Source organism: Melanotaenia boesemani, chromosome 18 (assembly GCF_017639745.1).
Source record: "Melanotaenia boesemani isolate fMelBoe1 chromosome 18, fMelBoe1.pri, whole genome shotgun sequence".
In the NCBI taxonomy this organism is placed as follows: domain Eukaryota; kingdom Metazoa; phylum Chordata; class Actinopteri; order Atheriniformes; family Melanotaeniidae; genus Melanotaenia; species Melanotaenia boesemani.
In genome coordinates this window covers 26,438,157-26,464,769 of record NC_055699.1, presented here as the reverse complement: position 1 = coordinate 26,464,769, position 26,613 = coordinate 26,438,157, and the positions used below count along the sequence as shown (strand labels likewise).

General features: G+C 41.7%; 1 protein-coding gene across 1 annotated transcript in view; it reads right to left on the bottom strand.

Moving 5' to 3' along the window:
- Positions 1-13,725: 13,725 nt before the first annotated feature.
- Positions 13,726-26,613, bottom strand: part of LOC121629264 (vegetative cell wall protein gp1-like) — a 32,942-nt gene continuing 20,054 nt past the window's right edge. Inside the window, exon 2 of the mRNA XM_041968897.1 lies at positions 13,726-14,219. Within this exon, the coding sequence (XP_041824831.1) occupies positions 13,726-14,219 (494 nt within the window). The remainder of the gene's footprint in view (positions 14,220-26,613) is intronic.

Below are 26,613 nucleotides of genomic sequence, written 5' to 3'. Positions count from 1 at the left end.
TCCATCCATCCTTCCATCCATCCATCCTTCCATCCATCCATCCATCCATCCTTCCATCCATCCATCCATCCATCCATCCATCCTTCCATCCATCCATCCATCCATCCATCCATCCATCCATCCATCCATCCATCCATCCAACCAACCATCCATCCATCCATCCATCCATCCATCCATCCATCCATCCAACCAACCATCCATCCATCCATCCATCCATCCATCCATCCATCATCCATCCATCCTTCCATCCATCCATCCATCCATCCATCCTTCCATCCATCCATCCATCCATCCATCCATCCATCCAAAAGACAAAAGCAGAAATGTGAACAAAGGACAATCTCCTTATTGAAAACTGCGTGCAGTGCTGTAGGAATTTCTTCCTTCCTCACCTCCTGATGTTCCCATCTGTTGGGCCACAAATTCTCATCCACATCACAACAAATATCTTCTGTTGCGATGCAGCGTGGAAAGACTCTTTTAGCTTCTTATCTGCCACGAAGCCTCACTCCTCCTCTTCTTCTCTGGCTGTTGAACCCATCCAACTCCTCGTCCTTCCAGTGTCAGACATTCTAACATTGTATTGTGCTCCAGCTATAAGTTGATGGATCTATTTCAGAAACCTGGTTGATCATTTGTTAATTTAATGCTTCACACATTTCCCTTCATTGGAGAAATTCAAGAAAATATAAGCCTATTGGAAATGTGAAGAATGACAACTTGTTAAACCATTCAGCATGTAAAGACTCATCCGATGAACTGAGGCGTAAATGATGTGAGACTATTCTACACGGACACATTAAAATGCATTTTGATCAACATGACATGAGCAACTGATGATGTAGGATACAGCAGAGAATTTGCATGTATTTCCCAAAGCATACGTAGCTGTAGCTCAGGAGTAAGAGCAGAAAGTCAGTGGCTCGATTCCAGGCTTGCCCTGACTGTATGCCTAAGTGTCCTTGAGCAAGACACTGAACTCTGCATTGCCTCCTCATGTATCTATCTGGGTGTGAGTGTGTGTGAATGGGTGAATGTGACATGCAATGTGAAGGGCTTTGAGTGGTCAAGCTGGTGAGAAAAGTGCTGTATAAGTACAGTCAATTCACCATTTACCAGAGAACTTGCCTGGATGTCCCAGTGCATTTGCAGCTTGTTCAAAGAACAGAGAAACGGATTGGAGAAAAACTGTAAATGTACACACGTGTACATTTCCACATGTGTGTAGCAATCCTGACCACCTGAACTGACTCACCTCATCGTACAAACTGAAGCCACATCTATGAAGTCAGAAAGATGGAAAAGATGGAACAAGTTCTCCTCCTGACCTGGAAATGTTTTACATTTACAAAGAAAAATGAAACCTCACCTGGAAACATTAGAGATTACAGTTACTTTTATCATATTACAGTTACTTCTATTAAAATATTACAGTTATATCTCCTGTATTATATTCATATTTACCACATTCATCCTTGGGCCTGATTGGACCCTCTGGAGGGCCTGTTTTGGCCCCCTGGCCGTATGTTTGACACTGGAAACTGCGTGATGGTAATAAAGGATTAAAAGTAGAAAGCGGAGAAACAGATATATGAAGAAATCTTCTCACACTCCTGCATGCACACACATGCACACTCTAACAAACACAAACTAATCTCAGAGATGAAAAATGACCAGAGGCATTTTCACACACTCTGCATGCCGACACCTGCGTTCATGCCCCCCCTCCCCACACACACACACCACACACACACACACACACCACACACACGCGCAGACCTGACCTGTAAATCAACACTTGACAGGAAGAAATTTATTACAGATCTTTGCATTTTTTGGCCCCACATGGGAATGCCTTCAAATGCTACGGTGTTGTGGTGATATATGGCCGAGGCTTTACCCCACGTTTATGACAAACACTGAGTCAAGTAAAGGAGACAGTAAAAGATGGAAGTCAGTTAAAGCTGAGGTGGAATTAATGTTTGTTTTAGGAAAGAAATCAGTAAATCCTTATGTGTTTGTTTCCTGAGCTGCTTGTGTGGGTATTCTCTAGGTGGAATAAGCTGATTTGCAGAATGTGCATTTGGTTTGTATCTGACTCAACTTAATGGCTAATTTAAAGTTTTCTGATCTAACATGATTGCTGTGAGTTTTGATAAAGTGGCTCCTCTGAAGGTCGGCTAACACTAGTTCCAGTTAACAAGGAAAATGATGAGAGTTCAAATGTGATGTAAATCAAACAGTGACAATGGGAACAAATCCAGATGAAAGATGGGCAGAATTTTACCAATCTGAGACAAACTGAATCTAAAAAATAGAGAAAAAAAGACTGAATATCCACCTTCTACAGTGTAGAATATAATCTGAAGATTCTCTGTGTGCTTAGGACAAGGCTGGATGTTGGTGATCTTCTGCATTAAAAGCAGACATGATTCTCTACTGGAAGCCACTGACCAAAACTCTTTTAAAATGGTCTGAGGCAAAGTGGAAACCTGGATGAAAATGTGAACTAGTTTTTGGAAAGCATGGACGGCGTGTCCTGCAGACTAAAGAGGAGAGGGAGCATCCAGCTTGTTATCAGTGGACAGGTGAAAAGCTGCATCTCTGATGGGATGGGGCTGCATTAGTGCCTATGACGTGAGCAGCTTCCACATCTGTGAAGCTCCATCAATGCTGAAAAGTACATGGAGGTTTTAGAGCAACATCTGCTCCCATCCAGACAACGTCTCTTTCAGGGAAGATCTTGCATATTTCAGCAAGACAATGCTGAACCACATCCTGCATCCATCACAACAGCATGACTTCACAGGAGAAGAGTCCGGCTGCTGAACTGGCCTGCCTGCAGTCCAGATCTTTCACCAATACTAAACATCTGGAGCATCATGGAAGCAGAAATCCAGCAACCAAAGTCCAGGACTGTAGAGCAGCTAGAATCCTGCATCAGACCAGAATGGAACAAAATTCCTCTCCTAAAACTCCAGCAACTGGTCTCCTCACTTCCCAGACGTTTCCAGACATGTTAGAAGAAGAAGAGATGCTACATCATGCTGAACATCACCCTGGAACTACTTCAGGGATTAGGGTTGTAAATTTCTGTGATATTTTTTTCCCCTCATCTAAACAATCTAGGAGCGGTGTGGCTCAGTGGGTAGAGCGGTCCTCTTTTAGCCTGAGGGTTCGACCCTGTGAGCCTGTGGCATGGTTAGCGCCTTGCATGGCGCCATCAATGGGTGAATGTGATGTATAATGTAAAGCGCCTTGTGTATCATTCCAGGTACAATGAAGCACTATATAAATACAGACCATTTACCATTTAAAACACTCCTGTGACTTCACTGCCATCTCTCCATGCGAAGCTCCTTTCACCTCACAGTGATGCAGTTTAGAGTAATTTATGATCTTACACAAATCTATAAAAGTTTACATCTATAAATGTTTACCAGCTTGCTGTTAAACCAGGTGTTGACATTTATAAGGTCTCTGTGTCCCTCTATGTTGCACAGAGAGTCCATGATGCATCGGTCATCCTAGGACCAGGTCTTTTCTTTGATCTGTTAAAGCTGTTAATAATGATTCTCTATTAGTGGCGCAGTCCATACCTTTTCCCGTGGGAGTGATGCACACCCACAAACAGGCTCTTCATTCCCATCACGAGCCGAACGTCCTGTAGATTAAAACACATCTCAGTGGGCTGGTCCTGGAGCTGCAGCCTTTGTCATGTAACTGTAGAGATGGTTTATTCCAGTGTGCTGCTAGACAACGTAGCCGAGCATGTCCTCTGATTTGGAGGCCTTGTTCTAATCTGGCTCCAATCGACGAGTTTCTGCTGATTTTCTCACCTCAGATGAGCGATCGCTGGGAGACAGCCGGACATGCCTGCCAAGCCTGGATCACACGTGTTGAAAAATCACACCAGCTCACGCTGAAATGACCAACTGTGTGTGTTTCTGTGTGTGATGCCAAGCTGCGATGGTAGATGTAAATGTTCACACCGACCTGCAGTTTCAGGAGAGTTTGCAGGTTGTACGGTACACATTCACACACACAGATGCTCTCAGGTTCTGCAGCGCTGTGATATTATGTCGTTTGAAGTGGGCGTCTCATAAGACGACATAAAACCGCTGCAGTGGGAAGAACAACCTGCTGCTTCCATTGAAGTGCACCTGTCAATGGCGACCTGCCAGATCAAAACAACCACAGAGCCACCCCCGTGGCTTGTAAACCTTTGTCGTTTCCTTTAGAAGACACATTGTTAGACATTCAAAAGGGAAGTGGAAGAGGTTATTACTTTGTCAGGGAATATTTCTAGCTGACAACAGATGAGAAATATTCTTCTGCTCCCAGTAGCAAGCCAGCCGAAGTGTGAGAGGGAGAGTGTAACCTTGGTGGTTGGCGCTGCACTGACCTGGGTCACTTTGTCTGATGTATGATGCACCATCACGGGACATACGGCACATTTATTAGACTGCGTAATGATAAAAAGATAGCTGGGAAAATGGATGATGGTTGAATTGGAGCCCAAGCATAGAGACGAGGCTGCTACTTGCAGTCTCCTGGCGGTAATATCATAAAGCAGACGAGAAAAGAGGCTCCTCGGGAATACAAATGCTGCCTTTAAGGTGGAAAAGTGTGGCCTGAGATGTGCCACCATATTGAAGGAGGGGTGAGGAGGGGGATTTAACTCTTTAGCCGATTAATCTTTGCCATCATTTTGGCATTGTGGAGAAGCAATTTAGATGGTAAATACAGTTTGTATTCCATATATCATTTGGCTGGTGTCGTGGCATGCTCAAGTTTGGCTGCACATTTAGGGCCTAAGCAGGATTTATGCAAAATAAATGGTCCCATGTGTCATTGAGATTTTATATTTCTTGTTATGGCATCAAGAGGAAGATTTTACAACTACACATTAACATTTCATCACCTGTAGAAAAAGTTGAACGTGTGGGACAAACTGCCTTTATATGTTAGCAGAGGGAGGAAGGAGGTGAAGTATGCAGGGAAAACAGGAATGGATCAACAAAATAAATGTTTAGTTAATTTTATAGACAATGCAAAGACTTTGAACGTGGCATGGTTGTTGGTCGGAGTATTTACTGGGATTTTTTCCCACAACCATCTCCAGGGTTTCCAGAGAATGGTCTGAAGAAGAGAAAATGTCCAGTGAGCAGCAGTTGTCTGGATCCAGTGTTGTGGTAGTTACTCTATAAAAGGAATTAGTTACTAGTTACTCATTACTTCTGTAAATTGTAATGAAATTACTTTACTCGTTACTGCATTTGAAAAGTAACTACACTACTTATTACTTTACTTTACCATTTCTTAATTCACCTTGTAGACATGGACAAACATCTTAGCCGAGTCATCACCGCCTGTCTGCATAGTGTTTACTGTATACTTTAAACAAAATGACTTTAAAACCGTAACAACAACATCCCTGTCTGTGGGAAGAAATGGACACACTTGTCTTATAATCATTTTATCTAGTATTTTTTAAACCTGGGCGATTCAATAGTCGACAGGGGCAGCATGTCTCCTACAATAAATCTGCAACTAGCTTGTTTTACTGGCTGCAGCGCTCCAGGAAATGTTGAAAAAAAACTTAGCTTGTTTAGGCGGGTCGGCTGCTTGTTTAGGCGGGTCGGCTGCTTGTTTAGGCAGGTCGGCTGCTGAAGAACTCCTTCCACTGACCAGCGAGCAGGATTTATCGCCACAAGTTTGGACTGAAACTGGGCTAAACTGAAAATAATGCGAATATCGCCACTGACCAAAAGCCCGTATCTCCAGTTCTCCAGCTTATTTTTTTCTCTATTTAGTTGGCGCAAATCAGCTAAGTCATGCAAATCGATCTCTATAGCAACGTGTCCAGGCAAGCACAAGCAGCAGCATGCGCGCACCACTTAAAACAGATCAGAACTTTACACATTGGCAAATATGGCTAGAGCAACGCAGAAAAACACGTTACTATAGTCCAGTAAAGTCATTTCGTTACCAATATTTTAAGTGTAACGCACTACTTTACTCCGTTACCCTAAAAAATAATATCGTTACTGTAACGCGTTACTCCCAACACTGTGTGGACCAGGATGCAGCAGAAGACCACACCGGGTGCCTCCTGTCAGCTAAGAACAGGAAACTGGGGCTACAACTCACACAGACTCACCAACACTGGACAATAAAAGATGGAGAAACGTTGCTGGTCTGATGAGTCTCCATTTCAGCTCCACATTAAGATGCTAGGCTCAGAATTTGGTGGAAACATCATGAAAACATGGATCCATCCTGCCTTGGATCAACAGTTAACCACCACAGCCTACCTGAGTATTGTTGCTGACCTTGTCCATCCCTTTATGACCACAGTGGAGCATCTTCTGATGCTACTTCCAGCAGGATAATACACCATGTCACAAAGCTCAGATCATCTCCACCTGCTTTTTAGAACATGACAATGAGTTCACTGGACTCCAACGGCCTCCACAGTCACCTGATCTCAGTCCAGTAGAGCAGCTTTGGGATGTGGTGGAACGAGAGATTCTCATCATGGATGCAGCCGACAAACCTGCAGCAACTGTGCGATGCTGTCATGTCTATATGGAGCAAAACCTCTGAGGAAGGTTTCCACCACCTGTTTCCATCTATCACACCAAGAATTTAACATGGCCGACCCGGTACCAGAAGGTGGACCTGATGAGGAGGATTTTACTGTAAGTTTAAAATGATCTGTGATGTTTTCTCTAGTAGAGCTCTGTCTCTGACTAATGTCTACATAACTAAACTGAAGGCTACACAGCATGACACCATGATGCCTATTAGTCTTTCAACATATGTCATAACCACCTTCACAGAACTGCACTGGGAGGATTTTTCTCCGAGCCGCTACAGCCCGTCTGGCTTTCCTCACATCTTACTTTTAATGAGCAAAATATTTCTGGAGTCCATCCAAACAGTGAAGCTGCTTCAGTGCAGTCCTCTGGAATGAGATGATCTATCCATGAGCTGCTGAAGACTGTGGGAAGAGGCTTGTATGGAAATTACCAAGCAGTCCTACCTCTCCCTCGACTGTAATGTATGAGATCTACTGCCTTAATATCTCTGTTTAAAAACCATAAAGTCTGCCTCTTTATAAGTCTTGAGAAAACTCCTGCTTCACTTCACTGGCCCGGTGACAGGAGAGGCTTGATACGGAAGGCGTGTTTCATATTCAGTAGTCAATGGGGTGAGTAGTGAATTATGCTCCAGTCTGGCAGCAAAGCATACAGATCGTCCCTCTGTGTGCATAACAAATGCAAAACAATTTTACATACGGTATTCATATGACATCTGGAGCTAATGGAAAAGATATAAAACACAGTTTCACACTGGGTGATGGGATTTTAAATGGTGTTCCACACATGAACGCCTCCGAGGGTGACCATCCGACCCCAGACGCACCTCTATGGTAAATACAGAACATGGAGGATTTTTGGGGCAAAACTGCAAGAAAAACAGAAAATGAAAGAAATAGAAATGAAGTTTTCCTTGTGTTGTTTTTTCTTTCTTCATCCATGTTATCCCCAGATACCAAGAGGGTGATGTCATCTTCAGACGGCACATACATTGACCTTAGATCCCTGCAGCCGAGTGAAGCCCAAACTGGAGTGAGCACAGCTTCGGATAATTGACACTAGAGCAGCTTTGAAATGCTGATTAGGCACAACCTGCCCCCCGAAGCCCCCCTCAGACTGAAAGCTCTGCATGTGGAGGAGGAGGCTTTTGACATGGAGTTACAGTATCACCGCGCATCAGAATTCAGGGCCGCTTCTCCGGAGATGCTCATGTAAAAGGAGGAAGATGTGAAGAGCATTTATTAGGGCATCAGCGCTTCATTAAAACCTCCTTTCTGGGTTAATATTTCCTGGGTAGCTGCGTGGGATTCCTGTCACACTGCTGCAGCTGCTGCTATCAGCACTGAGATAGCACTGCTCGCCCAGATTAGGATCGCATTTGGAATTAAAATTTCAGGCCTCATTAATTTTTAAATCAGCCTTTACACGCCGGCATGTGTTAACACGATCAGGACAGTTTACAAATTTAAAAAAACTTCAATCAAACAACATGGACGCAGATTTTTTTAATTTATTACCCTCTCACGTCATTAGAGGACAAAAAAGACCTCTCTTGAAAACTGCTGTAAAAAAATGACACAGTAATATTTTTTTTGTGTTTTTTTTGCTTTGATCTGTCAGTCAACTCCAGTTGTTATGAAAACAACCAAATATGAAATTATTCAAATTATTTTAACCCTTTAGATGCAAGTTTGATAACTTGATGTTCCTGTTTTTATAAGAGAAAAACAAAAAAATGCATTATTTTACATATAGAATTCATGTGGCTGGTGATTTTATTTAAAGATTAATATTAAATGTATTATAAATTAGAACAAAATTAATTTTGATGTGTTGTTAGCTTTATTTTAAAGACAATGGACAAATAAACCCTCTCTCCAAAACTGCTATGAAAAAAAAATCACAAATTGATATATTTTAGTTGTTCTTTGCTCATATCACTCAGTTAGTTTTCATCCTAATCAGTGTCAAATGTAATTATTTAAATTATTTTGAAATCAAGTTTAATGATAAAATGTCACCAATGGTGTGGAAAAGAAATCAAGTAATCAAATGAGCAATTAAAGATTAAAATAATTTGAATAAAAGTTTTGATAATATTTATCAGGACATAAGTTGATTCAATTAAGTCCAATTAAGCTTTTTTGATTGAGCACAAATTCACAGCAAAAGCATCTCAAGGCACTTTTACAGGCATAACCAAATCAAGCCAATTCATCGTGTTCCAATTCAAACTGATCCACATTAGTTCAATTTATAACCGTGTTCAAATCAGCAGTTAGAGGGAAAAAAGTGGAAAAAAATATTCATCTGTTATGGTTTTATAGCAGTTTTTGGGAAAGGACGTTTTTGTCCTCTAATGACCTTAAATGGTAGTAAATTTGCTCCACCCTTACAGAAAAATCCAAATGTTACCCACATGCTATAAAAAATACACATGTGGATCGCATGTGTTTTAAATGTGGAAACATGGAGTCATGTTTTTTTTAAATACTTTTACATGTGTGTCATGTGATCCAGATGTGGTCACGTTTAAAGCACTAGTAGAAATATGGTTTTGGGACATGTGGATCACATCCACATGTGAAGGACATGTGAAAACATTTCTTTTTTTTTTTCTAGATTGTCAGTGTCCTGTTGAGCTTAAAGAAAAACTGAAATTGGAATATTAAAGTTCTTTAAGAGAAACTCTTTCTTAGAAAAAATTCTATGTTATGACGCAACCAGACTGGAGGGAAAACTGAGCGAAAAAGTCCACAAGGGTTAAGGAATGTAGTTCAGTCAAATACAGCAAAGTCACTGCTCCGGAGGACATTTGTCCCCCTTCAGCCATCAACACATGATGAGAAATATTGACCAGGAAGCTGGGAGGAACCAGGGAAGTGTCAAAGCAGAACTTTTTCACTCTGACATATAAGCGAGGCAGAACAGTGAGAGGATTAAAGGACTGGGCGCTATCACTCAGGATGAAGGATTGGGAGGTTACTCCACGGCTATTTGCGCTCAACCTTTTTTTTCCGGGTATATAGTCAGTGGCAACAGACTGGAAACCCATAGGTCAACTTCTACTCAACAAAAACGATGACTTACCCTCGTTTTGTCTCACTCGGGGGATGGACAAATTTGTCCTCTGGGAGCAGAGAGACCTTCTAACATAACTCAGTCTTTTGACCTTTCAACCTAAATGGGGCCTTTCCAGCTGTGATGGATGGCTTTTTGTCCATCTTGTATGATTTACAGAGAGCTGCAATCATTGACTTTTTTCCCCCTCTTCCTCATCTTCATCTCTGCTTTTAATGGAAGCAGCTCTCCTCATTCACATGTTCATCTTTTCTTATCAAGTAGCTTCTTTCCAGAGGAGGCTGTGACGCTATATGAGGCAGCCTGACGTGGGGTTACAGATGGATATGGTAATCATGACAGAAGCTCCCCCTCTCGCTGATGTTTCTTCACCGGGTAATTTTTCACTTTTTTAATATCCATGTGCCAGAATGTACGTTTAATGGCTTCCCCGGGGCTGCAGGCTCAAATGTATTTTGTGTCAAAGTGCTGTACCCCAAGTGTCATGGGAAACTCCCATGGTGAGGTAACCTTTCCATTAGGGATATGAATAGCCTGTCTATCTGTCTTAGTTTTGACACAAACCCTAAACTCTTGTTCCATCAGACTAGGTCGATCTATCCAGAAGCTGATGTAGCTGGTCAGTATCCAGCAGGTAAAGAGGGGACTGATCCCCAAGCTACTAATCCACTGGGTTTATATTATGTAGACCTCAGCAGTCAGTGAGAGCCGCTTTAAAAATTATTCAACAATTTATAGAATAAAATGTCATTTTTCTGCAGTGAAGGAACTTTTACTGATTTACTTTTGCTGTTGGGATTCTCAGTTTTTAACCTCTGGGTGCTCGCAGCCAGAATCAGAGATCATGTCTTATGCTGTTTTATGGAAGACTACTTTTTTCATTTTTACTCATTTCTAGGATTACTTTACAGATTTAACCTTTGACTGGATCAAAAGCGTTCCATGCTAACGCATCTATCGTCTCACTTAGTCCCGCCTTCATCAACTGCCACCCTGGAGGACTCTGGGGAGTCCTGAGACGATCACCTGTAGATCTCTGCAGGTTCTCCAGTCTCAAAAAAAAAATAAAAATAAAAATAAAAATTAGGAAACAAACTTTCTCTCGTCTTAATGAACTTATTGTAAGCATAGCAGCTAGTTGCCGGTAACCATGGTAACCAGATCTAAAAGGCCTGCATGATTTTATCAGTTTGAAGCAGTTTTTGATGATGTGAAACACAATTGTTATTTCCTGGTGTAGATTACACAATCCACAAGCCACACCATTAAATGAGCCCGTTGATCTCTAAATTCATATAAATATGATCATATTTGATAGATAGGATTTCCCCTTAAACATAGCAGCATGCTAGCTGTGGGAGTTAAGCACCTGGGTGATGAAGATGAAGAACCATACGCTGTTCTCCTTTGCAGCATTTTTTTTTTTGTTCTCTTTTCTTTTGCTTTAGCTCATTTTTCTCCCTTCATGAAAACATGTTGTCTGAAAAATACTAAATTTGGATACAGTTCGGCTCCAATAATGTCAGCTCTCTTCGTCCTCATGCTGTTTCAGCCGCAGCCTGAGATGTTTTTCTGTTTTCTGTTTCATATCCTGTCAGTTTCTCCTGCAGTCACAGGTAACCCATGAGCTGCATGGGCTGGGTGGAAAAGTACAGGCAGGAATAGTGTATGGGGTGAAGTAGGCCAATGTGTTACATAATAAACTGACAGGTTAGAACAGTGCAAGCAGCTACCTGCAGATCAGTGACCCAGAAATATAAGCAGCAGGTTTATGGCACATACTATGTTACATACAGTAGAGTTCTCACTTTCACGCTGGCAGGCTGGCTGGCTTCCTGCCTCTCCGCTGCACGCACTGCCTGTTCCCGCCAAGAATGCAAACCGTCTTTAGCGAAGGCACATTTTTAACTGTTACATCGACTTGTGGTAGAAAGTTGGCAAAAATTCATTATTTAAAACTCTTTTTTTCATCCTTTTAATTTAAAGGTTGCACTGAAAAATGCATGGATCTTAATATTTCTGGAGGGATTCCAGTAGATGTGTTCCACATTTTCTTTCCTGCACACATTGTTCATGTCCACAGAAGCAGGTCAACACTTCTTAGACTAGGAGCACATTCACACCAGCCTTTTTAATTCCAGTCCTGGTTCGTTTGCTGGGAAAGTCGCTTTGTTTGGGGGATTATGAATGCACAAACAAACTGATTCAGATAAAAAAAGCTTTTGATGCTTAAAATTTCAACAAATCCCACCATCATTACAGCCGTATTGGTTGGTCACAGCCTTAAATATGACCTTAAATATAAGGGAGAAGCAGCAGGAGGAACATATGACTCACACAGGAGATAGTCACTCTCAGTTTTTACTTTAATGAGCCATAACATCCTTACTTTGTGCCAGATGACGTGATATGCACCACACTTTTAATCCGTCCTGTCTGCAGATTCATGATCAACATGAAGACAGTTCGCCTTCATTGATGCATTTTCTGGTTGTTATGGTTACGTGTAAACACAACAGACTATGATCAAATTTTACCAGTTGGTCAGGAAGCAAGTTTGATAAAGACCATCACAACAGTCACCATCATGGACTTTAATAAATGTTCTATAAATATACAGAAAGGGGGGGAAAAAAAAAACTCAGGACGAATCTGAATGAAGTCAAATCTCAAACAAACCATCAGTGACTCCCAACTGAAATCCTTGCTTCCAGCAGTCTGTAATGTTCATAATTTTGACTTGTTTTTATTTATCCACACACACAAAGGTTTTCCCATGAACTATCAAGATACAGAAGCAGGAAAAGAGGAAAGAAAACAGAATAATTAGAGCGATCAGAGAAGGAGATCCGTTGCTGGAGGTCATGCGACTGATAAACGATGCGCTCGCCTGCTATGCATGTTAAATGAGCATTGCTGTAATTATCCGTCCTGCATCCGTACCAATGTGTGTAATGTCACGGCCTTTCTTCCCTCGCTTGCCTCAGGCATTGTCCTTTCTCGTCAGACATCCACTGAAGGTCACTTGACCAACAAAAAAAAAAAAAGGTCAAGGGCAGGACGGGGTCCACGGCGAACCGATCGGCCCACTGCCACTGGATGAGGAATTTAATTAAGATTGAGAGTGACATTTTCTTCTCTCATCTCTTCGTTCCTGCCTCCCAGTGAGCGAGGTTCTGATTATCAATTTTTCTGAAAGAATAAGCCCTTCAATCAAATGAGGAGGGAACCTCCTGAGGGGATGTATGAAGATTTATAGGCTTATTTTTTTCTCTTTTTGAGCTGAAACTTTCAGGAAAATCACTCACCAGATATTCTCTTTCTACCTCATCGTGGAGGTTGAGAAGTTCATGTGTAACACAGGGCTTAGAAATGTGTGCATAATCTTCATTAAAACATCAAAAACCTTCTCCAGGATCCAGGCAGCGACTCATCCGAGGCAGACCTTCGTCTACAACGAGGAGGAGTCGCTGCCATGACAGTCTGTGCTTGCTTTGCAGATTCTCTGCAACCGATGGGGGGCCGAGTGCAATAAAAAAGAGGCCTTCCTGAAGGTTTGGCGGCATGTTTCTGTGGGCGACATGCAGGAGATCAAGGCAGCGAGAGAACTGACTGGGCAGGCCTGGAGCCGCCTCCCTCTCCAGGGACGCCTTGCTTTAATCACAGTGCAGAAAGCAAAGTGATGGTGAACTCCACATGCCTTTGGTCTCCCTCTACTCTCCTCAGTTTTCTCTGTCCTCACCTCCCCCTGCTCACTCCGTAAAGTTCTACCCTCAAGGATTTGGTTGTAAATAAAAAAATAATAATAAAAAAAAAAACTGCAGCTGACAAGCATTTCTTTATATTACCACCACAAAGTAAATACACAATGTTCCAGAGAGGTGTTAATCATGGGAAGAAAAGTTGCTGCTAAGCAGGGAAGATGGTCTCCAGCAGCTCTTATTGAGGCGTGGACGTGTCCCTGGTCGGAGAGCCTCTGGAGGACAGCTGCCATAAAACCAGTGCTGGGAGTCATTACTGCTCAGGGAAACATATGGTGTCAGGTAGCTTCAAACTGATCTGGAGGGATGGAAAGATGGAGGGATGGGGAGCTTGAGGGATGGGGGGCTGAAGGAATGTGGAGATGGAGGGGCAGGGAGATGTAAGGACGGGGGCTGAAGGGCTGTGGAGATGGAAAGACAGGGAGCTGGTAAGGAAGGGGGCTGGAGGGATGGAAAGTTGGAGTTGGAGCTTGAGGGACGGGGGGGCTGAAGGGATGTGGAGATGGAGGGACAGGGAGATGGAAACATGTGGAGCTGGAAAGGAAGGAGGCTGGAGGGATGGTGAGATTGAAGGACAGGGGAGCTGGAAGGATGGGGGCTGGAGGGACAGGGGGCTGGAAGGACGGGGAGCTGGCAGGATGGGGGCTGGAGGGACAGGGGGCTGGAAGGACGGGGGGATGGAAGGATGGGGGCCAGGGGCACATGGAGCTGGAAGGTTGGGGAGCTGGAAGGAGGGGCAGCTGGAGGGATGGGGGGTTGGAGAAGCGGGGAGCTGGAGGAACAGGAAGCAAATTATTTTATTTATTTAATATATTTATTCATTCAATTGTTCATGTATTAACACTTTTAATTAATATGTATTTAATAATAAATTTTAATTTTATAATGGTATTTATACCTGTGTGAAACTTTTTGTACCACATATTTTATTTACAGTCTCGGTTCCCGTAGATTGATCTCACCTCCACTTTGGTCGTTGCTGCCCTGCTTTACCTCCTCATTCGAGCTGCCCTTTGCTCATCCAGCAGCAGGTAAACAAAGTATGATCCATCATGCAACAGAGTTGATGGGAAATGTAGTGAATGAACTGATGGATAAAGAACTGAAATAATTTGATTCCTTTCTGACCTTCTGAACTGGACAGCAATAGACCTGAATCCATCATCGTATGCATCTTCATCAAACGATGGTCACCATGTTGGTCCAAACTGAAAGGTTTTACAAATTGTTGAACTTCATGTTCCTCAGAGGATAAATCCTAATAAGTTTTCTAGCTGTCTAACCCCACTTTGGTTTGGCTTACTATTTCAGCTGGGCTTGAGCTGAAAAAGGTGTAAAATATGAATAATTGCAGCTTTGAACAGATTTCCTCAGTGTAGCTTCGTCTTTGTGAGAACTGTGCCCAAGGAATATGGAAGCTGCCTCGTACTTTATGTTTAGAGATGCTAAAACCTTCATGCCTGATTCACTTTCATTTCCTCCTACAACACCCAATTATTTCCCAGAATTGTGCAGCTCTGAATTTAACCGGGCCCAGAAATTGAAAGTGTTCACTCTGCAGATCCTCAGCTGCGTTTCACTTCCCAGCATGACTCTCACACAGCAGGACTCCCTGCTGCAGCCACATTCCTGTCAGAGTTGGCCCTGAGCTCCTGGCAGCATCTTCACATTCCCAGAATGTTTCTTAAGGCGAATCTGTAAAGTGAGAGCAAGTGAAGGGTTCGTTCCTCTACAACAGCACAGATTTGGGCTAGAGTACATGTATCAGTGCTTTCATAATACGTTTTCATTGTTTGTGGTGAGTTATGAAGCATTAGCATCTTAGCGCCTAGCCTTCCTGTTCTGTAAAATGCTGCAGAAAATAAAATTGTCAGTCAGTCCTTATCTGGTCTCTGATGCCTCTGTTGCTGTGCAGACGTCAAAAACAAATAAGGGCTGAAACGGCGTCTCTATTTTGAAACTCATTTCCTCATCTGTGTGCGGGGGGAGGAGAGGAATGTTACTAAGGTTACTATGGTGATTCAATTTCACCAACCCTCCCCCTCCTCCATCCCCCAGCTTCCCTCTGCCTCTCTCTCTCTTTCATTTCCTCGCTAGGAGAAAAAAAAGTTAATCTTTCTGAGAGGAATTCCCTCAGAAGCAGCAACGGGTTTCACCCACTGGTCAGACCAAGGTTCGGTGAATTGCAGCTTACGTAACAGCCTTCTTCTCTGGAAATTTAAGCCAAATTTCAGCCTGGAAAAGAAGAAGTTGGTGTTTTCTGTAGATCTGTAAGAATTTTTGGATCAAAAAAGGTCATTTTACTCATATAATTTAACGGTGAATCTGACGGAAGCAACATGTCTGGAAAAAGTTGGAACAGGAGCAACAAAAGGCTGGAAAAGTAACTGGTACAAATTAGAAACACCAAGAGGAGCATTTGAGAACTAATCAGGTTAACTGACAACAGGTCAGTAACATGACTGGATATAAAAGGAGCATTTCAGAGAGGCAGAGTCTCTCAGATGGAAAGATGGACAGAGATTCACCAATGTGAGACAAACTGGTTCTAAAACTGTGGAACAATTTCTCAGAAATGTTCCTCAGACTTTGAAGATCCACCATCTACAATGTAGAATATCTTCAGAAGATTCAGAGAATCAGGAGGAATCTCTGTGTGCATAGGACAAGGCTGGATGCTGGTGATCTTTTGCATTAAAAGCAGACATGATTCTGGAAACCACTGCATGGACTCAGGAAGCAGAAACCACTCTCTGTGAACACAGTTCACCCTGAAATCCACAAATGCAGGTTAAAGCTCCATCATGCAAAGAAGAAGCCAGATGTGAACAGGATCCAGAAACCTAAAACTCCAGCAACTGTTCTCCTCACTTCCCAGATGTTTTCCCCTATCATCTCATATTTTCCATCAGATGATGAAATGTCTCATTTTCATCATCTGAGATGTTGTTGATCTAATGGGAATAAAACATGAGTTGATGATGTTCTGGTTTTATTTCTTTATTTTTAACATGGCTTCCTGACTCTTTTGGAACTGGGATTGTAACCCCTTAAACAAATCACTGGTGTAAAGGCAGATACATGTTAACAGCTGTTTGAGGAGGTTGAGGAGTTTCAGGAGAAGCTCCACTGGATGTGTGAGCTTGTTTTTTATTTCATGTCTAACCTCTCCTGTCTTCAGTTTAACCCTCTGACTGTCTCATTCTCCATCTGGCATGTTGGAAACCTGCCCTCAAACGGAGAGCTGAAAGCTGACTGGAGATCTGAACATATACTGGACCTCTCCATATTCCATCTCTTTAGAAGGGGGTCAGTGATCGTGCTGGCCTGTAAATCAGATTTCATAAATTATAAATTTATGTTTGAAGTCCAGTCTGGCAAGGAGCCATGTAACCCATGTCCGTGGTTTTCCTAAGCTGATGCTAGCGTAGCGGGGTAATCAGATCCGCCACATGTTGGGGTGGGAGTGAAAGAGTAGGAGGAGTGGGGGGAAGCCCCACAGCTATGCCAGGGAAGCTTGACAGTAATCTACATGACTCTGTGGTTGTCACTGGTCCGAAGAGGGAATCCCTTCCTGTTTCCCCTGTTTGGTTGGTGTGTTGGCATAGCAACAGTGTGTTTACTGTACAGACTCAACTGGCAACCGCTCAGCAGCGAGTGGATGACGGTCTCGCAGGGTGGCGTCTATTTATAAGTTTCAGCTGTGGCTGTGAGCGGGAAGACTACAGCTGCTGGTCAGATGACGAATAACAAGTTTAAATGAAGAAGGAGAGAAATGTCAGAGTCATGAGGAAACTAAGTTGGCATGGCAACGGTATCATAACAGACTGTTTAACCCTTAAACTGACCTAGATCACAGGCAGAATCTCTTCTACCATCAATAATCTCTCAGGAGCAGTAGTGTGTAGCTCTGTGGGGTAAACTGTGATGGATATTTTACCTTTTAGGTGATCTACGGAAGTTTTCCAGGCATTTCTATCCCATCCAGGAGGTTTACAATCCAGCCACTAAATGTAGTTTTATTCAAAGACTCTATCTGGTAAATCCACAATGATCCATGGTAACAACATTATTTATCACATTTCATCATAAAAAGATCACTATCACTACTATGTTGCTAAGAGACCTCTATTTAGACCTGGACATGACGATGAAGCCACTTCCTGTCAAACTTTCCACCAATCAGAGAGCTTAAATGGATGGAAAGGTTGAGATTCTACAGGCTGGCTTAGATAAAGAAAAAAGGAAAAATAGAAAGAAATGTTTTGGAGTTTTGACCTTTACGATTCATGAAAGCTGAGTAAGATCTTCAGGTTTTTCTTTGGGGAAACATGAATTAGTCATTTTTTTTTTTTTTTTCTTTCAATCAAAATCTAAAATAATGAGAGATATTCCTGCCACTAGTGAAAAGGACCACCAGATAGTAAAGCTCTGTAGAGCTCAATTAGAAGTCATCTCTATCATTAACTCAACCTATAAACTATTAATGCTCTCCAGTCATTTTTCATAATAAGGATCCCACATCTGAAAAATCCTCATTAAGTCCTAAATTAGGGAGCTCTGGTAGATCAAATAAGGTCTCATCTGTTTTTTAAAAATTCCTAAATAAAGATTTAATGACATTCCTCCATATATTTCTTTCATTTCACTGCCTTTGCACAAATATGTATCTGTATATCAGGATGTGTATGAATAGAAAGGTGTCCTTTAATGAATGCATACAAAGCAGTCATTAACTATAAACCTAATTCCTAAAAAGCCGGAACATAAAGAAAATAAAAATAGAATCCAATGAATTGCAAATCTCATGAATCCATCCTCAAACACAGTCCTGGACCTTGGTTGCTGGATTTCTGCTTCCATGATGCTCCAGATGTTTAGTATTGGTGAAAGGTCTGGACTGCAGGCAGGCCAGTTCAGCAGCCGGACTCTTCTCCTGTGAAGCCATGCTGCTGTGATGGATGCAGGATGTGGTTCAGCATTGTCTTGCTGAAATCTGCAAGGTCTTCCCTGAAAGAGACGTTGTCTGGATGGGAGCAGATGTTGCTCTAAAACCTCCATGTACTTTTCAGCATTGATGGAGCTTCACAGATGTGGAAGCTGCCCACGTCATAGACACTAATGCAGCCCCATCCCATCAGAGATGCAGCTTTTCACCTGTCCACTGATAACAAGCTGGATGCTCCCTCTCCTCTTTAGTCTGCAGGACACGCCGTCCATGCTTTCCAGAAACTAGTTCACATTTTCATCCAGGTTTCCACTTTGCCTCAGACCATTTTAAATAAGCTTTGGTCCAGAGAAGACGACGCTGTTTCTGGATCCTGTTCACATCTGGCTTCTTCTTTACATGATGGAGCTTTAACCTGCATTTGTGGATTTCAGGGTGAACTGTGTTCACAGACAGAGATTTCCATGGAGACAGAGAGTCCATGGAGTGGTTTCCAGTAGAGAATCATGTATGCTTTCATCAGCATCCAGCCTTGTCCTATGCACACAGAGATTCCTCCTGATTCTCTGAATCTTCTGATGATATTCTACATTGTAGATGGTGGATCTTCAAAGTCTGAGGAATTGGTGAACCTCTGTCCATCTTTCCATCTGAGAGACTCTCCCTCTCTGAAATGCTCCTGTTATACTCAGTCATGTTACTGAACCTGTTGCCGTTAAACGTGATTAGTTGTCAAATGCTCCTCCAGGTGTTTCTGATTTGTACCAGTTACATTTCCAGCCTTTTGTTGCTCCTGTTCCAACTTTTTCCAGATGTGTTGCTGCCATCAGATTCGCTATCAACTCATATTTTCCATTACATGGTAAAATGTCTCTGTTTCATCATCTGATATATTGTTTATCTTCTACTGGGAGTAAAATGTGAGTTGATGGGAATTATGAATCATCACATTCTGGGTTCACTTACAATTTACACAACATCCCAGTTTATTTGGAATTGGGGTGATATGAGCTCATAAAGTCGACGCTGGACATGTTCTCTTCCTGTTTTACCTTCAGTTTTGTACAGAATACATAACATTTTCTCTCCTAAAAAATCAGATTTTTCCATCAGAACATTAGTGTGGATATATAGAAAAATCTGCCACCTTTCCCTGAAATTTAAGCAGCTCCATAGGAATAAAATGAAAGCGATGTAAAAATTAATATTACATTTCCGTGACTTCCCATCCTGTTTAAAAAGTAATGAGAGTGAATAAAAAAGCACTCAAGTTAATAGCCTTGAAATAAAGTGCCCCTGACATTTCATCTGCATTTCCAGGAAGCAGACTGTGTTGAAACAGTCGCCAATAAGTGGCCTTTTACATAAAACTTGTGTCCCTTTCATAACTTAATTGTTGGCTGCATTAGGAGGAAGCTTTTAAAAGTATTCAGGCAAGCAACTGGAGGATGACCAGGAGACGTCTGAAAGTTGACAAATATTAGCCAAACAGAGTTTTTAGAAGCAGAGAATATAAACAGAAAGCTGCAGACGGTGAGATAATCCTGAGTGTATGCACACTCCCATCTCAAACACACTAAACTCCCCCCTTCATCCTTTGGAGGAGGACGAGTGGGGATATCCCTCCATGGTTTCCAGAGGTCTGAATCACAGCCAGTGTCAGGAACACTCTGTCCTCCCTGAGGAAGCTTTCTGAGAGGAAACGCCTTCAGCAAGTTCACTGCAAACATTTTACACACAGTGACTTCACTTCAACAGCTTTTCTGAGATCGTGCTTTACTAAAAATGCATGTAGCTGCAGCAGCAACTTTGGTAACCCGTTTAATCCCAGTATAAACCAATCTGTAGCAGCTGAAGGTTTGAATGCCAGTATAAACCAGTCTGTAGCAGCTGAAGCTTTTAATCCCAGTATAAACCAGTCTGTAGCAACTGAAGCGTATAATTCCAGTATAAACCAGTCTGAAGTAGCTGAAGCTTTTAATCCCAGTATAAACCAGTCTGTAGCAGCTGATTATGAGGCTAAAATGATGTAAAATGAATGTATGAATAGATTTAGCAGCATAAAGGGCGACCAGAAGAAGAAAACAGAATTTATTACTAACAGAACTTTGTAGAAATAACACACAGATCAACAGTGACCAAGTCTTCTCTCATCTGCATCATTCTCTCAAGTCTTGGCTTTCAGGAGACAAAATATTCACATTGAAACAAAACTACAACAGAAACTACTTCCATGTTTCCACTTTTTCCTCATTTCCTCTTCTGCACCATACAGCAGTAGCCTGCAACAAGAACAGATTAATCAATTGATCAGTTATTTGACACATGGCCATGGTGAAAATGGCATGAAATTAAGATTTTCCATGAGGAAAGGTGGTGGTGGTGGTGGGGGTGGGGGCATCCCCTTAGTTCGCTTCTGTCTCTGCCAATCTGGAGCAAAGGTTTATCTAATTTTAGTCAGTGGCTTTGTGATGGACTGGAAACCCTCACTCACCAGCAACCCTGCCAATGTCTCTTAAATTCTCTTTCTTCCTCATTCTGATTCTCTCTCTTTGAAGCCATGTCTACATCACAACACACTGCCATGTGATTGGCTGGTTAGGTTTTTGTGTTAACAGGAAATTAGGTGTAGCAAATGATGAGGATGCTCAGTTTGAATCACATACTGCAGAATATTAATGAGATTATTTCTTTTGTATTTAAACTGCCTGCAAACAGTCAGTTTCTGTTATTTCTGGAGCTCCACATCTTTACTGCAGCAACAAACCAAAGGCTGGATTTCTGTAACTGAAACATCTGGATGTAATTTAGACCTTTTTGGTCCCGTAATCATGAAAACCATAACAAGTTATCTGCTCAATTACATGAAGAGAAAAAAAGATCTTCTGTTGTGGTTGGAAACACAAAGCAGACAACACTTCTGTCATCACCCACCAGTAAAGTCATCACATTCTGGGTTTAACAGAAGAAACCGGGGCATGTACCCGATTCTTTATTACAGATAAATATGCATCAAAGCAAAGAGAAATACTGGAAATTTGGAGTTATGAAATGAAAAAGTATTTAAGAAATGTTGCATCACCTGCAGGCCTTGAACCAGGGCCAGACTCTGAAGGATTAAATTGCATCTGACAGCTTGTTAGACCCAGAAAAGCAACACAGTGGGGATCAGAAAATGAAAATAAATGAGCTTTTAAAGCCTAATGAAGGATTTAACCTAAATGAAGCACAGGTGGCTGGTAATAGGTGCTGCTTTCACATCCACTGCAGCAAGATTTTGAGGCATTTCCACTCACCATGTCTCCCCCCCTTGCCCCCTCCAACCTCCAGCCCCCTCCCAGCTTCAGTATTTACTCATGCGTTTCCTGGGGTCGTGGTGTCACCAGGCTTAACTGATGAGAACGTGCCGTTTTCCAGTGTTTTCTCTGGCTGGGGAGAACATGGGAAACAAAGTCGGGCATCCTCTGTGGTCCCAACCCGATCAGAAGACACCCCCCCCCCCCCACCCCCCGCACTTATTCTGAAGTTAGTCTTACCACATTTAACCCCATTCATTCTGCACATAAAGAAATAATGGAAATGATGATGTCAGAAAGACTAGGCTTGACCTTTGCAGCCCTGTTTCATGGGAAGAACTTTAAAGCAAAGTGACAAAGTTTCCTCCTGGGTTGGAATTGCAGAGGAATTTAGGCACTAATGTCAATTACACCAAGAGTTCACCAACTATTTTATCTGGGAAATGTTACTCTGACATGAAAGAGGAAAAGACTACAAACCCAAATCCTAAAAAACGTTGGGACGTTGTGTGAAATTTAACTACAAACAGAATCCATTGATTTTCAAATCCCATCAACTCGTATTTTATTCCCAGAAGAAGACAAACAACATATCAGATGATGAAACTGAAACATTTTCAGCAACATGAACAATAAAAGGCTGGAAAAGTAAATCAGAAACACCTGGAGGAGCATTTGAAAACTAATCAGTTTAATTGGCAGATTTCAGCAAGACGATGCTGAACCACATCCTGCATCCATCACAGCATCATGGCCTCACAGGAGAAGAGTCCGGCTGCTGAACTGGCCTGCCTGCAGTCCAGACCTTTCACCAATACTAAACATCTGGATTCATTACCAGCTCATATTTTCCGTCTGATGCTAACATGTTTCAGTTTCATCATCTGATATGTTGTTTATCTTCTACTGGGAACAAAATGTGGGTTGAGATTTAGAAATCATTTAATTCTGTTTTTATTAACTTTTTTATGCTGCATCCAGACTTTACAAACCAGGTTGTTTATTGGTAGTTTGTGCAGAACAATAGTTTCAAATCCTCCTTTGGATGATTTAGTGAAGCACCATAAGGCTGTGTAAGAAAAACAGGGCTTGTTTTATGATTAAACAGCTACATGATCAAAATTATCCAGATCAAAGAAACTCCCAGAGTTAAAACTGCATAAAAAATTACTCAGTGGAATTAATTTATTTTCTATTTTCTCTGTTAACACGTAGTACTTTGCATTTGGCATTAGGGAGCCGGCGCTTTAACAAATTGCTTTTCCCCTTTTTTTATTTCCACTTAGTTTATACATTTGTAATCAAGAAATTAGCAGCTGATGTGTGGATGTTGCCCAGAAAGGTCTCAGACTCATTTATAGCCTGTGATTTCACTGTCACTTCCCATGGAAGTCGGGCATTTCACACTGTCAGCAGAAATAAAAAAGAAAAATGTGTCTTTGGTTACATAACCAACATATACAGGAAGTTAGAGCATATATGTATTTATCTGCACAGTGTTCTTGGAAGTGCGCACAGGAAAAACTAAATATAATGTATCATGAGTTCCTCTGGAAACAGCATGCTGCATTATAAATGAGTGGAGCGATAATTACTGTGTGCTCTGTCCTTTATATTTACTATGTAATTGCTTTCAATTTATCATAAAAAAACACCTTCATTTATTTTTCCACAATTCTGTTCACTAGCAAGAAAAGGATCCAAGTAATTAATTATTTAAAAGTTTCATTATAATGAGGTAAAGCAAATAAACAGGCAGTAGTCAAACCTGCTGATTAAAGCTGAAAGAATCCATCATGAACAACTAATAGTTTCCTTCTGTGTGTTATTACATTCATACATGTCATCCGTCTGTAATGTTGGTTCATCTTTGGTCTGAGCCGTCCTCTGCTGCTTCCGACCCCGGTGTTACCTCAGCCTTCGGCTCGTTCTGCTTTCTGCGTTCACCAGCCGGACGGCGGAGGCTCCATCTACAGCATGAAAGCTAAATGAGAAGAATTACGTCTCTAGATTCATCTTAATTACTGCTTAAAAGGGTCCAAAATGGAATGTACACGTTTCTGCTGTAACCAAGCACATTCTTAAAGTTACTGACCAATTAGACAGGGAAGGAATATAAACAGGATGACAAGCTTTTCAAAATAAAACACACTCCACAAAGACTAAAATATGCTGACTGACAGTGTTAAAACCCGTGCCACTGCTCTAAGGAGAGCGGAGGCCTTGTGGTTACATGACATTTCTCAATTTTATTTTATTTTATTTTATTTTATTTTATTTTATTTTATTTTATTTTATTTATTAAATCTTGCTGATGAATGAACATGAGACAATTATTTTCTTTTCAAGGTGAAATAGACCAGCTGACTTCAAATCAAGTCAAATGATTTAAATATGGGAAATGAGCCATTTTCATTTTATGTGTTGTTACACTAATTAAGCCATAAAGTTTCATACCAAAAAGAAATGTTTATTTATTTATTTATTTTGATTTTTTTTTTTATTTAATATGGGCCAAATTAATAGGAGAGTTAATATAAAATGTGTAGTCTTTAATTCATTTTTAATGTTTCTTAAAACTTTAATAATGTTATTTACTGTACGATTATTGTTTGTACAGCACTTTGGTCCACTGTGGTTGTTTTAAAGTGCTTTATAAATAAAGTTGGGTTGGATTGAAAATCTTAGCATTAAATCTGAATCTAAATCTGGGATCACTCTGAGATACGACGAAATAGATTACAGTCACAAAAAGAGGCATCTTGTCCTGCTCCAAGCTGTTGGTTTGGGTCCAGAACGTAGAAGTCGGATCCATTCCATGATTGGTTGAATGACTGTTGGGAATTCTGGATCTTCCAGTCTGCTGCTGAATAAATGACTGAATAAATTAAAATAAATAAAAGGGACTGATCCAGCAAAAAGTTCATTGTATGTGAAAAGTGTAAGTCTGTAATCTTTTGTTCCTGAAGTCAACCCTGTTTCTGCTCTCTTCTGATCAGTTTTACACTTAAAGACAAGAAGTGTATTTCAAATCATGTGTATTTAGCTTTGAGAGAATTACCAAAAGAAACTTTGTTATGTGAATGCGTAATGACAAGAAAGACTTCTCGAGTCTTGAATCTTAAACAAGCTACAGAAGCTCTGCTGGACCATATTCCCCTCCTGCAGCTCCTGCAGACCGAGTGAATAATAATAAAATGTATCTGCGAGGCCTGCATTAAAGATGAGTCATTCATGAAAGATGGACAGGAGGGAGAGGGTTCCTCTTTGCTTGTAATTTAACCTGTTATGGCTTACCACCAGCACTTTAAACCAAACCCAAGCTTGGCTCTCAGAACACGTTGGACTCGGCTCTGACTCGGAGCATGACTTATTCCCAGCTCAAAGGAGACTGGCAGAGAGCTGGGAGGAAACCCAGGAAGGAACCAGGGAGGGAAACTGGGAGAAAACCAGAGAGGAAACCAAGAAGGAAACCATTGGAGTAAAACTGGGGGAGAAATTGTAGAGAAAACCAGGAAGGAAACCGGAAAGGAAACCAGAGAGAAAAACTGAGAGAAAACCAGGGAGGAAACTAAGGAGAAAAACTTTGAGGGAAACTGGGAGGAAACCAGGGGGGAAATCAGAACGTAAACTAAGAAGGAAAACTTTGACGGAAATTGGGTGGAAACCCGGGAGGAAAATTAGGAGGGAACCTGGGAAAACCAGGAAGGAAACCAGAGAGGAAACCTGTGGAATTGGTTTGTCTGGGCATGACTCAGCAGGTGGCCACGCCTCTCATCAGGTGGCCACGCCTCTCATCAGGTGGCCACGCCTCTCAGCAGGTGGTCACACCTTTCAGCAGGTGGTCACACCTCTCAGCAGGTACTCCGCTCATCACAGAAGGTTGAAGGTAAAGGGAAAAACAGGTTGGAGGGATCAGAACAGACCTCCTCAGATCATAACGCCTTTTTACATTTAATAAAAAGGGAATTAACAGTCTGATTTAGGAGAACAAATACTTCAATAAAAAATTTTATTAAAGGGAAACAGTTTCATTTCCTAAAGTTTGGTCATTTATAATCATATTGTGTGTTATAGAATATTTTATTTTCCATCTGTATCCACAGATCTGCTGATCCTCCTCAGGTTTAGCATCAACAGCTACCAGTCGGTTTGTTTATGAGGACGAGAGGAATAAATGTGGAGGTAAATCTTTCAAATTATACATGTGAGTGTGAACAGGGCCTGATGGAGAATAATAGGGCAGAGATTGATTTAAAGAACAGGGAACGGGCTGAAATGGACAAGAAGACCACTGGACTACGGTCATGACACCAGAATTAGAGAAATAGAGTTTGACATCATTGGAGGATGCAGGACGTGAAGAAAGTACATATCTGAGCTGGAAATCACTTCAAGTGGAAGACAAAAGAACAAACCCGTCCAGTTTTGTCCTCTTTATAGCTGGGGTCTCCGTCCCCTCCCCGGCCTCCACCCCAGCCCTGTGGGCAGGAAGTGGGCAGACATTCAATTTATCCCTCTATTGATCTCCCTTTTCTCAGCAGTGTCATTTATTTGCAGGGTGATATAAGTGGGAGTGATTAGAACAAGGAGCCTGATTGATTTGTGCACACATGCAGCGCGACAAGCAGGAGAAAATCCGACCTGGCGGGAAGGAGGAACATTCATCTGAGCTTGGGCCAGCTCCATCATGCCAGAAAACATTATCCTCTGTGTGTGAGTGATTGCAGGACATGCAGGAGCTTTAAATCAACCTAAAAAGCTTTGGAGGGAAAAAGCAAACAAATGCAATTTGCATCCCAATTTGTTAACAAAAAAAGGAGAAAAAAAGATACACTGTCAGATGATGAGATTAATGATGGTGGCGCCTTTTCGGAGAGCTCTTCCTCCATCCAGACGCTGACCCCTGCAGCAAAGCTCCA